Source organism: Polychytrium aggregatum (genome assembly GCF_025602895.1).
Source record: "Polychytrium aggregatum strain JEL109 chromosome Unknown BJ171scaffold_10, whole genome shotgun sequence".
NCBI lineage: Eukaryota > Fungi > Chytridiomycota > Chytridiomycetes > Polychytriales > Polychytrium > Polychytrium aggregatum.
This window is the reverse complement of record NW_026516212.1, coordinates 535246-547106: the sequence shown is the minus strand read 5'-3', so window position 1 is coordinate 547106 and position 11861 is coordinate 535246. Positions and strand designations below refer to the sequence as shown.

The 11861-nt window shown below is 59.5% G+C and overlaps 3 protein-coding genes across 3 annotated transcripts; 2 read left to right on the top strand and 1 right to left on the bottom strand.

Annotated features, from left to right (window-relative positions):
• The first annotated feature begins 244 nt into the window (after window positions 1-244).
• Window positions 245-2751, top strand: BJ171DRAFT_16146 (domain found in IF2B/IF5-domain-containing protein). Its single transcript, XM_053105874.1, has 5 exons — window positions 245-721; window positions 963-1068; window positions 1247-1407; window positions 1544-1686; window positions 1825-2751. Exons 1-5 carry the CDS (start codon window positions 659-661, stop codon window positions 2585-2587), a joined length of 1236 nt encoding a protein of 411 aa, XP_052968736.1. The 5' UTR covers window positions 245-658; the 3' UTR covers window positions 2588-2751.
• Window positions 2752-3114: 363 nt separating this feature from the next.
• On the top strand, window positions 3115-8445 carry BJ171DRAFT_496530 (uncharacterized protein). Its single transcript, XM_053110205.1, has 4 exons — window positions 3115-3531; window positions 3906-6048; window positions 6246-6641; window positions 6776-8445. The coding sequence occupies exons 1-4, from the start codon at window positions 3319-3321 to the stop codon at window positions 8296-8298; spliced, it is 4275 nt and encodes a 1424-aa protein (XP_052968735.1). The 5' UTR covers window positions 3115-3318; the 3' UTR covers window positions 8299-8445.
• BJ171DRAFT_496529 (uncharacterized protein) lies at window positions 8432-11780 on the bottom strand. Its single transcript, XM_053110204.1, has 4 exons — window positions 11344-11780; window positions 10849-11229; window positions 10042-10644; window positions 8432-9919 (listed from the first exon to the last, which is right to left on the bottom strand). The coding sequence occupies exons 1-4, from the start codon at window positions 11621-11623 to the stop codon at window positions 8811-8813; spliced, it is 2373 nt and encodes a 790-aa protein (XP_052968734.1). The 5' UTR covers window positions 11624-11780; the 3' UTR covers window positions 8432-8810.
• Between the last annotated feature and the right edge of the window lie 81 nt (window positions 11781-11861).

The window sequence follows — 11861 nt, the reverse complement described above, 5'->3', positions numbered from 1 at the left end:
CTCTTGGTTCTTCTTCTGCCCTCACTCCCCGGGACTAAACCGAACGGAACCAACAGCCAACAGCCCCGTCGACACAACTCACCCCGCTTTCTGTCGAGCACCAACCCAACCCAACCCAACACAACCCAAAGCCCAGCCCCAGACACCTCAAGCACCTCTCGTTCTCTAGGGTGGTTTTCTAGTTTATGCATTCCTTCCAATCCTCCGATTTTAAGCTCCTGCCGACCTTGATTCCCTTTAGTATACGTACCATTCGCCTCAAACTTTTGACGTGAATCGTCCTCCTGTCTTACGTACTCCGCACCTTCCTCTGCGTTCTCTATTCCGAAAATCGTGCTCTCGCCTCCAGCCCTTTTGGCCTGCTTGATTTTCGTTTGTTGCTCGTTGTAGTCTCCTCGTCGTCTATTCTCCAACTCCATCTCCTTCCGTCGCCACTGACGAGCTTTATCCGAAACACCCTTCGAGGTTGACGATCTTGGCTCTCTTCACTGGCTCGCTGATTACTCCTTTCCCCCAAGGATCGCCCCGCTATAATCTTCGCCGCCATTTTCTCCACCGGCCGTCCCCAGCTTCCAAAAAAACCTTGCGTTAGTGGTCCCAAACCGCCCTTTTCTTGAATCCTCCCTCCAATCTTTGACTCTTGTTGAACTCTGCAATCATGTCGATGATCAATATCCGAAGCGACGTTGAAGATAAGTTCTACCGTTACAAAATGCCCAAGGTGAGTCTGTCTGGCTTTTCTTTTTTTGGGGGGGGGTTGGAGGTTATTCGTTACATTTCCTCGTCCTTCCTGCCACCGAACACCCATGATGGAAGGTGGTCGTTGGGCGTTGCGCATCTCATCCCGCAGCCAGCCGTGCGGACCTGTGGCTCGGCCATCCATTCATTCTGGAAGCCAACCACGCTGGGCATTTGGCGCTTGCTTGTCCCCTGACACCTCTGTTTGCTCTCGCCGCCCTTAGCTCATCTCCAAGATCGAGGGAAAGGGCAACGGTATCAAGACTGTGATTCCAAACATGTCTGACATTGCCCGCGCTCTCAGCCGCCCTCCCACATATCCCACCAAATGTGAGTGTCAGTTGGCTGCATTTCTAAGCGCTGGACGTGCGTGTATCCTGCCGTCGCCAATCACAGCACCACTTTTGCCAATCACGGAGCGCTTTAGATTATTTTATTTTTTTTGGCCAATCTACACACACCGCTTTGCTTCTCACTGACCGGCGGCTTTGGTCTCTTGATCCGTCAGACTTTGGCTGTGAGCTCGGTGCCCAGGTCAAGTGCGACGAAACCAACGACCGCTACATCGTCAACGGTGCCCACGATGCCGCTCGCCTGCAAGAGCTCCTCAGCGGATTCATTTCCAAGTTTGTGCTGTGCCCCAACTGCAAGAATCCCGAGACGGATATGGTGCGTAGCGCTCCAGCCCTTGCTTCCAGATCCCTCTGCATGTAATCTGTGTGCGCAGTGATGGGATGGGACGTGGTGCGATGGCAGGAAAGTCGCCAGTATGTTCTCATACCATCCGTGTCTACGCATGCTGCAGATCATCAAGAACTCGAAGCGAAACGAGGACATTATCTTGGACTGCAAGGCTTGCGGTGCCCAGCTCTCTGCGGACACTCGTCACAAGCTGGCCACTTTCATTGTCAAGAACCCTCCTCCCAAGAAGAACGCCCAAGCCGTCGGGTATGTGATTTTTTACTGCGCGTTAGTTGTGCATCCGGTCAGGGGCGGGGAGAGATCGTTGTTGGATGATATCCGAATCATCCGGTGCGAACCAGCCCGACTCACCCTCTGCCCTCGGGCTTGATTCTCCGACCACAGCAAGAAGGGCCGTGACCCCAAGGGCGCTGCACACGAGAGTGCCGAGGCCCTGCCTACTCCTCCCGAGGGCGAGTCCGCCGAGGAGGAGGAAAGCGGCAACGCCGCAGAGGCCATGATGAAGGAGATGATGGACGAGGCCGAAGCCCTTCCCGTCGCCGACGACGACGAAGACAACATTCAGTGGAACCTCGATACCTCGACCGAGGCCATCTCGCGCCGCATGAAGGAGCTCCAGGTCGGCGGCGCCGTCCAGAAGGCCTTTGGCGACGATGACGAGGACAGTGGCGAAGACCCCCTCGAGACCTTTGCCGATTTCATCTCTTCCGATGCTGGCGTCTCGGACCAGGACATTATTGCAAAGGCCGCCGAGCTGGAGCTGCGCGATGACAAGGTCTGCAGCGTCCTCCCGCAGGTTCTGTTCGACAAGGCCATCATGACCCAGATCAAGACCCGCGCGCCACTGTTCAACAAGTTCATGAAGAACGAAAAGTGCCAGAAGGGACTGCTGGGCGGCATCGAGCGCCTGGTTGGCGTCGTGCACCCCGAGCTGCTCCCGCTGACTCCCAAGATTCTCCACGCTTTCTACGACAGCGATCTGCTTGAGGAGGACGTCATCGTCGCCTGGAGCGAGAAGCTCAGCAAGAAGTATGTGGACAAGAAGGTCGCCAAGGCCGTCCGCGAGAAGGCCGAGCCCTTCATCCAGTGGCTCAAGGAGGCCGAGGAGGACGACGACGACGAGGACGATGACGAGGACGACGAGTAAACTCGCCCGGTCCGTTGCGCTTGATTGTGGCAGCGTCGTTATGTGTTGCGAGTGCAGACCGAGATCCATCCCCCCCTGCGACTGCGCGTGATGAATGCGCCTGTCTGGTTGAGGGGCCCTTGACCTATAATAACAAGAATGTCGGCTGCAGCCGTGCAGTGAGTTTGCTGGATTGTGCGCTGGATTGTGCGCTGGATTGTGCGCTTGGTCTTGAGACAGGGCGGGTCAGATCGGGCGGTGGCTCCCTTGGGCGACTCCTTGGGCGACTCCCTTGGGCAACGCGCCAGGGACCGCCACGCGGAACCAATGCCGAAGGATCCGCGCTTGTGCTTTTTCGGGCGCTGGCACATTCCTTCATCCCGCGCCTACCACGCCCTCGTTGTGTTCTCTCCTTGCTCTCGCCATGCCCTCGCCGGGCGAGAGCAGCTGTGGCCGGCCGCGGCGTGGCTGCCACGCGCAGCCAATCGGCGTCGGCCAGTCTCCATTCGGTCCTCTCCTTCTCTGCGCTTCCCCCGGCCTGTCCTTCGCCTCCTCTCGCCCGATCTGTCCCCTGCTCTCTCCCACCAGCCACCGGCCTGACCTCTCGTTGTCTCGCCTTTGCTCCGACTTCCGCCCCGTTCGCCGTCCTCCTTGCAGGACTCGTCGTCGTCGTCTCCGGCTCTCTCTCACCTCCTTCTCCAGCCACCCTTTCCCCTCCATCGCCGGCTCCGCCACGGCCTTCCTCTCCCTCCATGGCCAAGTCTGTCTTCCTCTCCTTCGACAGCTCGGTGCTGGCTGTGCCCATCATCGCCGTGCTGGTCATCTTCCTCCTGCACTTGCTCTCCACCAAGAAAAAGTCCGGAGTAGCCCGATCGGCCCACTCGGTCACCTCCAGCACCACGGACGCCCAGCGCGAGCTGGTCATCCAGGAGCTCCTCTCTTCGGAGGAACGGTCTGCCAAGAAGGTACTGCTGTCTTGAGCACCCCTCGATCCTGTGTGGTTTTATCTCTCCTCTACCTGCTGCCACATTCCGCGTTTCAGCTGCGGCATTGCTCTTCTGCGCTAGCTGTGCTCCAGCCGTTGCCTTTTCTCGCTTGGCCTGAGCTGGCTGGCCTGAGCTGGCTGGCCTGAGCTGGCTGGCATGGACCGGCTGGCTTGGAAATGCCCAACCTCGTTTCACTGCGCTTCGCTTGGTGGTGCTCCTGCGGGATCCGCCACGCTGATCGCCCTTTGGCACATTCCGCTAGACTGCGATTGCAGATAACGACCCTCCGTGGCGTGCTATTCGCTAACATGGCCGTGCAATTCCGCCGTGGCTTGGCTTGGCTTCTCATGCAGTCCCTCAAGAAGACCGACAAGAAGCGCAAGGCGCTGGTCCAAGCCACCCGCTCGCTTTCCGGCTCGGCTGTCGACAGCACCGAGGCCGACGAGTCGAACGATGAGATCGGTGGCGTCGAGAGCAACGACGAGGATCTCCTGCGTCTGAGCGTCCTCTCGAACAGGACCGTCAAGGAATCCGTCGCCACTGCCTCGCACCAAGCCACCCAGCACCATCACTCCGTGAGGACCTCCAAGCTCGCCGTCTCATCCGCCACTACCACCAAGACCATCACCACTACCACGACTACGACCACCACCGCCAAGGCAGATGCTGCCGAGGCCTCTGCTGGCTCCGTCGAGGTCGTCGTCGCCCAGGAACGCTCCATTGACCTTGCCGCCGCCTCCCCGGAAACACTCCCTGTTAGTTCCGAATCTGCCGACCAAAAACAAACGACTCTCTCATACACTACCAACTCTGCCACCGTCGTGTCGTCATCGTCATCAACTCTGTCGTCCAGCTATGATCAAGTTATCGCCAAGCTGGAGGCGGCCCTGAAGCACAACACTCACCTCGAGTCCCAGATCGCCGACCTCCAGGCCGCCAACGCCCAGGAGCAGCTCAACCTCTCTGCCGAGCGCAAGCTGATTGCTCAAGAGAGCGAGTCCATCAAGGGCATCAAGGAGCAGGCCGAGGTCCACAAAGAAACCGCCCGGGTTCTGGCCCAGTCCCTGATGGACTTTCAGCGCAAGCTCTCCGACGCTGAGCGCCAGCTGGCGGCCTCGCAGAAGGAAAAGGCCGCTGCTGTCGCTGCTGGTCCCGCCAAGCCCGATCCCACCTTGCTGAAGCAGCATGCTGAGCTCGAGACCGAGATCGCCCGCCTCAACGCCACCATCGAGAGCCTCCGTACCGAGAATAGCGGTCTCCAGACTCGCACCGTAAACGGCCAGGCCTCCGAACAAGATGCCCTGGCGGTTAAGCAGTCTCTGGCCGAAGCCCAGACCCGCGTCCAGGAGCTCGAGGCCCAGCTGGCCCACAGCCTCGCCAATCCCGTCGTCGAAACCAAGATTGAGACCGTCCTTGTCGAAAAGGTCGACGTCGCCGAGCAGACTCGCCTCGAGGGCGAGATTGTGCGGCTCTCCAAGCTCGTCGAGTCCCTCCGAGCAGAGAATGCCAAGGCCTTTGCCCAGTCCACCAAGGACGCCGCCATGATCGATCGCCTCCAAAAGGAGCCTGCCAAGGTCCACGTCGAGCTCGAGCAGGCCCGGGTCCTCTTTGAAGGCTACAAGAGCTCGGAGGAGAAGCGCCGCGCCGAAGAAGTCGCCATTATCCGGGCCGAGGCCACCCTCCAGCTTGCCGATCTGACCGACCAGCTGCGCAAGTCTGAGGCCGAGCGCGAGCAGATTCTCGAAGACTCGAGCGCCCTCGCCACTGTCTACGAAGAGACTGTCGCTGAGAAGCAGCGCCTGGCCGCCAAGCTCGCTGCGTTCGAGCGCAAGCACGTCGATCTCGAGGAAGAAAAGACCGAGATCCATACTCAGAAGAAGCAGTCCGAGGCCACGATCGAGGAGCTGGAGCGCTCGGTCAAGGTTTTGAACGTGCAACTCTCCTCCTCCCGCGCCGAGCTGCTTGCAGTGCGCACCGATCGCGAGACCCGCTTCCAGCAGTGGCAAAAGGACAAGATCGAGCCCCTGCTCCAGCAAGTCAAGTCCCTGGAAGCCAGCCTGTTGCTGTCCGAGACCACGGTCAGCGAGCTGCGAACCCGTCTGGCGGCCTCCGAGACCCTGATTCGCGAGAAGGACATTCTCGTCGTCGAGCAAAAGTCACAGTTGCAAAAGCTGCTGCAGCTCAGCCAAGACCACGATGCCGAAATGAATGAGGTCCGTGCTCTCCTCTCCCAAGATCAAAAGGAGATTGCCGAGCTCGAGTCGCTCTGCCAGAAGCTCATCCAGACCACCCAGACGCTGACCCAGAGCCACCAGGCCGAAGTCACCCAGCTCAAGAGCACGATCGCTTTCCTCGAGGCCCAGAAGTGCGTCTGCCAACAGACCCGCGCTCTGCCTGAATACGTTGCCCCCGTTACCGAGGACACACTCGTGGCCGCAGCTCCGACGGCCGAGGAAGGCATTGCACCTGCCTCTGTTGTCGAGGTCGTCTCGCGCGGTGAGTAGCGTGTTGAATGCCGGCGAGTACACGTGTACTGCCGCTCGGTGGCGATGGTGGCCGCAACCTGCAGCGCTGTGCTGTGTTGTGCTGTGCTGTGTTGTGCGTTGCTATGCGGTGCTGTGCTATGCGGTGCTGTGTTGGGCTGTGGCGCCATTCTTTGACTCATCCGGCTGTGCCCGCTTTTTTGCACCCAGATCTTGTCGATGCCGAGCCCCAGATCGCCAGCGCTGCTGAGGAAGAAATCGCGCTTTCGGCTGCCTCAGAGTCGCTCGTTGCCTTTGGCACTGACTCGGTCGAGTCGATCGAGGTCGTTGAAGAGAAAGCATCCCGATCCGCGGCCGCTACTGCCAAGATTGAGACTGTGAGCACAACTAAAACCACTCGGGTCCGGGTCACGGCCTCCCGCTCCCAAGCCGCCACCGCGACTACCACCACCACCACTACTGCTACCTCCACTGCCACCTCCATCGCCGAGGCTGAAGCCAACGCTACTCGCGAGGTCTCGGCCACCACCATCGCACATACCCAGGCCTCCGAAGGAGCCACTGTTGCTCGAGCAATCACAGTGGATGCAGCTCGCGGACTCGAAGGTAGCGCCGGCCTGATCCATGCCTAATCCGATCGTGTCTGACTCTGCCTGGCCACTACTCACTGCCTCGGCCTCCATCACACTAACGCCGGACTGTCTTCTATTCGTTTGACCATCGATGGTGCGTCATTGCAGGTGCCGAAGTGACTGAGGAGCCTGTGTTCCACCCCTTCCACGTCTCGCCCCTTGAGTTTGTCACCATCCAAGAGCGTGTCTACTATGGCCCCGTCTGTAAGGGCTTCCTGTGGATCCACCCTCTCACCCAAGAGTACGTCGCGGACAATGCCGAGGCTATCGAGGCGGCTGCCAATGACGCCGAGGAGGTTGCTGCCGCACCTGCCGAGGAGGTTGTTGTCGAGCTGTCGTCCCGCGAGATCATCTCCGAGGGGGTTGCCTCTGCCCAGCCAAGCGAGCTCGCCCTGAACTCGCATCCTCAGCCGTCCAAGGAATCGGTTGTCCGTATCTTTGGCCCAGACGCCGTCCGACCTGTGCCGCCTCCAGTTGTCCAATCGTCCAGTGAGCACTCGTGCTTCCACTGGACCAACTCGACGGCCTCCGAGAACCGAATCGGCGCCAGCTCTTCGTCCACCGTCGCCGCTACCGCAGCCAGCGACGCGAAGCCCACCGATGTATCTCCCTCGCCTCTGGCTGCTAGCGAGGCCGAATGGGGTCTCCAGGTCACCTGGACACGCGATGCCGAGGCGATCGAGGACATTCGTCTCTCCGAACTAGCCCGCACAGCCGTCCAGACCCGCGAGCTGGCCTCTGCCGCCTCCACCTCGACAAGCACCTCGACCAGCACCTCGACTGCCAAGTCTGTCGTCGTCTCTGAGACCTCGTCCGTGTCTGAAACATCAGCTACGTCGACCCACACCTCGGGCACGTCCGTCCAGTCGGTCGCCGTGTCCAAGTCGGTTTCGACCACCAAAACCACCTTCTCCTCGGTCCATGTGACCACGACTCGCACCACCACCACGACCACCACCACAGGCGGCCAGTCGGTCGTGACAACCTCGAGCTCCACGGAGCAGTCCGTCGCCACCCACGTTGCCGATCAGTCCGTGACTGTGGCGTCGGCGCCCTACTTTGACTTTTCGTGGACTGTCCCGCAGAACGTCGTGGAATACGAGGTCGCGGAGGCCAAGCGCCGCAATCCCAAGCTGGGGGTTCCTGTCGTCGAGACTGTCGAGGAGACCGTGACTGTTGCCCGGGCAATCGAGACTGATGTCGCCGCGTCAGTCCAAGACGCCGACGAGGTAGCCCGCGACATTGCGGCCTCTGAAGACTTCAGCATCGCACTCCAAGCGCCGACCGTGGTCGAGGTGATTGAAGTGATCGAGGTCATTCAGGAGATCATCGAGATCATCGAGCCCGCGGCGACCCAGTCCGTCAAGACTGCTGCCGTCTCGGCACCCAAGGCCCTGTCGATCATTATCGAGCGCAAGGCCAAGCAGCCGCTGGCTCCCTCCCCTGATGCTGCTGCCCTTTGGCCCCCAGTTTTCGGTCACTGCCACTGGCAACAAGAGGCCAACTTGGGATGCATGGCGTCGATCTCGTACTACTCCCAGGAACTCGAGGATGTTGTTTTGAGCGGCTGCACCGACAGCGAGGCCGTCGCTCGCCAACTGACCGAGACACTCTTGCTCGTTGAGTGCTAAGTCCTCCCTCCCCTAATTTACTCGCCCTTTTCCTTTTCTCCGATCCCTTTTCTGCCCGCGCCCCCTCCCTGTCAGCGTACAGGACGCGTATGTTTTCACCCCGTCGCTGGGTACTTTTGCAATACAGCTAGTTCAGATTAAGACGAACTCTGCCGCCTTTTGGCTCCTGTTAAGCTGGGGGTTTGGTCGCGCCGGACGCGGATGGGCTTGCGATTTGAACTGTCCGCATCCCGCATTCCCGCCCTCTGCCAGTTTGGGGGGGGGGCAGTTTCGAGACCATGCGTGATTGCATCTTGATGGTGAAGCAGCGATCGTTGATGTCGCGGTCACCACAGCCGAGAGCACCAGTATCGTGGGGCGAACGGCAGAGCATCCAAGGCGATAATCCAAGAAGTCAGTGTATTGCAGTGCTTTGCTTGCACACTTTTGCGCCGGGTGACGGTGCCGGTCGTTTCTGTCTTGAGCATCCTGCCTCTGCCTCTGCTGGCGAGCCTTGCTCGTGGGAGCAGCCCTTAGAATGAGCATCCGGACGACAGCAGCGAAAATATATTGCTGTCGGCCGCTTGCTGCGATTGCTGTTGCTGTTGTTGCTGTTGCTGTTGCTCGGCAGCTTGCGGCCTCTGTGCCCGGCTTGCGGAGGTCTTGGCTCGCTTGGACTTGCTGGTCGCCGAGCTCTGGGGCCGGCTGCTTCGAGGCGACTTGCTCGGAGTCGGATCAGCATCGAGACCATCAAACTCGATGACAACATCGATGCGCTCCTCGATTCCCGACCGCACGAGCAGGTAGAGCTGCCGCAGCTGCTTCATGAGGCCTTCGAGCTCTGCGCCGGCGGGCTGTAGAGTCGTGTGTTGGCAGAGCAGCTTGCTCAGATCGCAGCCCCGTCGCGCAGACTGCAGACAGGCAAACAGCAGTGGTCCGTTCAACGACCTCCAGTGGCTCGACAGGAACGAATCGTCATCCAGGAACAGGGCTTGGGCCAGCAGCATGGCGTTGAAGAGGGCGATTTCGAGCTGGGCGCCAAGGTGGATAGATCCCCGCGAGATGGTCGATTCGTTGGGCTGCTGCAAGGGAGCAATGCCAACGCCGCTGGCTGCGATCAGCGCCGAGACAGCCAAGCTGACAACCTCGGTGTTGAGCAGCGGCTGCCCGCGGGCATGGTTTTCGACGATCAGGAGCCTGATGGCGCAGACGGCAGGAACGAATTTGGCCGCGAGACTGCTGTTCAGAAGCGCCCGGCGACTGTTGCCCACGATCTGTTCGTAGAGGGCCCGGCGCTTGGGACGGCTCTGGTCCATGATCCACTGCCCTGTCCGAATGGCTGGTGGGACGGCCCCGGCCCCGGGGTTGAGTGTCGGTAGAGAAATGCGGACATCCTCTAGCATCGTGGTGAGTTCGTCGACTTGAAGCGGGGGCACGTTCTCGGTGACGATCTGACGATTTCGTCGAATCTTCTCGGCCACAACGATCTTGCGTCCGATGTACTCGGAAAGACACAGATCGGCACACGGCGGCGATTGCGAATCGAGGGCACACTGTTCATCCGCACGGACCTTGGCTGCTGTCAGTGCCAGCAGTGAATAGATCGCTTGGCGGATTGGCCGCCCAAGCTCCCAGACAGACGCTACGAACAAAGCCCGACAGTGCGCCAAGGCAAACCGCAGCAAAGTGATCGACACTGTCAGAGGGGCGTGTGAAGCGAGGACGTGGCCGACAAAGCTGCTCGAACGACCGATAAAGACTCACCGCGGTTGAGATCCTCGAGCACAGGGGTGCACCAAAAGGCCCGCTGCATCACAACTTCGAAGAGTTTGTGGCTAAAGTCTCCAGATTTCATTCGAGCACTGGCTATCTCCCACGACGGCAAGCCGGTGGTGACCTTGCTGGCAGATGCTTGAGCACCGACCCCGGACACATCCGGAGAAGCGCCATCGATGCCTCGGTACGTATTAACGGCAAACAACAAAATGTCCCGGAGCTGCGACTTTTCAGAGTCACTCAGCGAGTCAGACGACGCAACGAGTTGATCGATGGCGTCGTTGACTTCCTGTCCTGGTCCATATGCCCCGAGAAGCTTTTGGGCGATTTTGATGCGAACCGCAGGCGACTTGGAGCCAAGCTGGGCGGTGATTTTACCCACAAGCTCGTATTCCTCGGCATCGATGTAGTCGCAACCCACCAGGGCTGCAAAGAGCGGCAGAAGTGGTGTTGGAATGGCCAGGGCTGCTGCGACCTGAGTGGTCTGGAAGTAGGTGGCTCGGATGGACCGATCGGCACCCTGGGTCGGAGGAGGCATCTGCAAAGTCGACAACGGGATGTATGCCTTCAAGCCTTCGTAAATGTAATAGTCTGGCAAGGACGGATACGCAGCATTAGTACGCCCGGCTCTTGTGCAAGAGCAGCAACAGCAGTAGCAGCAGCCCCTTGCAGAGAAATGGCAGATCATCGAGCAGGCCGACAATATCACCTCCACATACTCGCCGCAAATGCAAATGCGAACGCACATGGCCGGGCTAAAGCAAGAGCCGAGCAGATCAGCAGAACGAACGTTACCAGAATCCCGACTGACCACGACTGCATTCCGCTGTCTTGCCAGCGCCGCGATGGCAGGATCGGCTTCGCCCTCGGCAAAGAACACATCGATGTTTGCAGACTTGAGTGCGCAGACGCAGCACTGCAGTGCCATCGGCGGCAGGACGTTGGCGATGTGGTTTGATGCTGCTGTGACGAGCTTGGTATAGTCGATGCGACCGACACCCGAGAGTGTGTTCAAGGCCGCCAGGATGCGCTGGAGCTTCTGGCCGTCGCGGCTGTCTCTCTCGAGGGCCTTCCAGGCCGGCAGCGGACCGTCAAAGACAAAGAGTGGGAGGATTCCAAACTCTTGGATAGTGGCCGCGAACACTTGGATCTGCTCCTCGAGCCCATGGTAGTTTGCTGGGTCCGGAACGAGGCGAATTTGTGAAGAAATGAGATCAAGAAACAGCCACTTTCTTGCTCCCGGCGACAGCCGGGCACAGGGAACCGTAGCAGGTTGGGCCCAGTACGTACCTCCTTGAATCCAGTTGAGGCTGGCGCAGATGTAATGCAGAAACGAGTTGCCATCGACGATCCAGTGCGAGAGCATGGGATCGAGGCGCTCACTGCAGCTCTTGGCTGAAGCACGAGCATCGGCGCCTTGACGGCTTGCTCTTCCAGCAGGCTGAGCACAGTCACTCTCGGCGGCTTTGGTTGTAAGAGCAGGGCTTTGCCCTCGAGCGGACTTGTCCCAGATGACGGGTGTGCCTGTGACTGTGTTGTTGACAAGCGACGATAGACCGACGACTCCCATGGTTGCTGAGCGAATCGGATTGGATTGGGTTGGATTGGATTGGAGGGAAAGCTTGACGATATCCGACGATGCTGATCAGCCGAGCCTTCGAGGTGTATGAGCACGACGACAGATGGAACTTGACAAGCAGAAACTCAGAAGCTCGGGCCCGAGAGACAAGAGATGAGTTCGAAGATCGAGTCGGAACGGTTGATTGGGAAAGCAAGAAAAAATGCGCAGCACTGTGGATCTGGGTTGG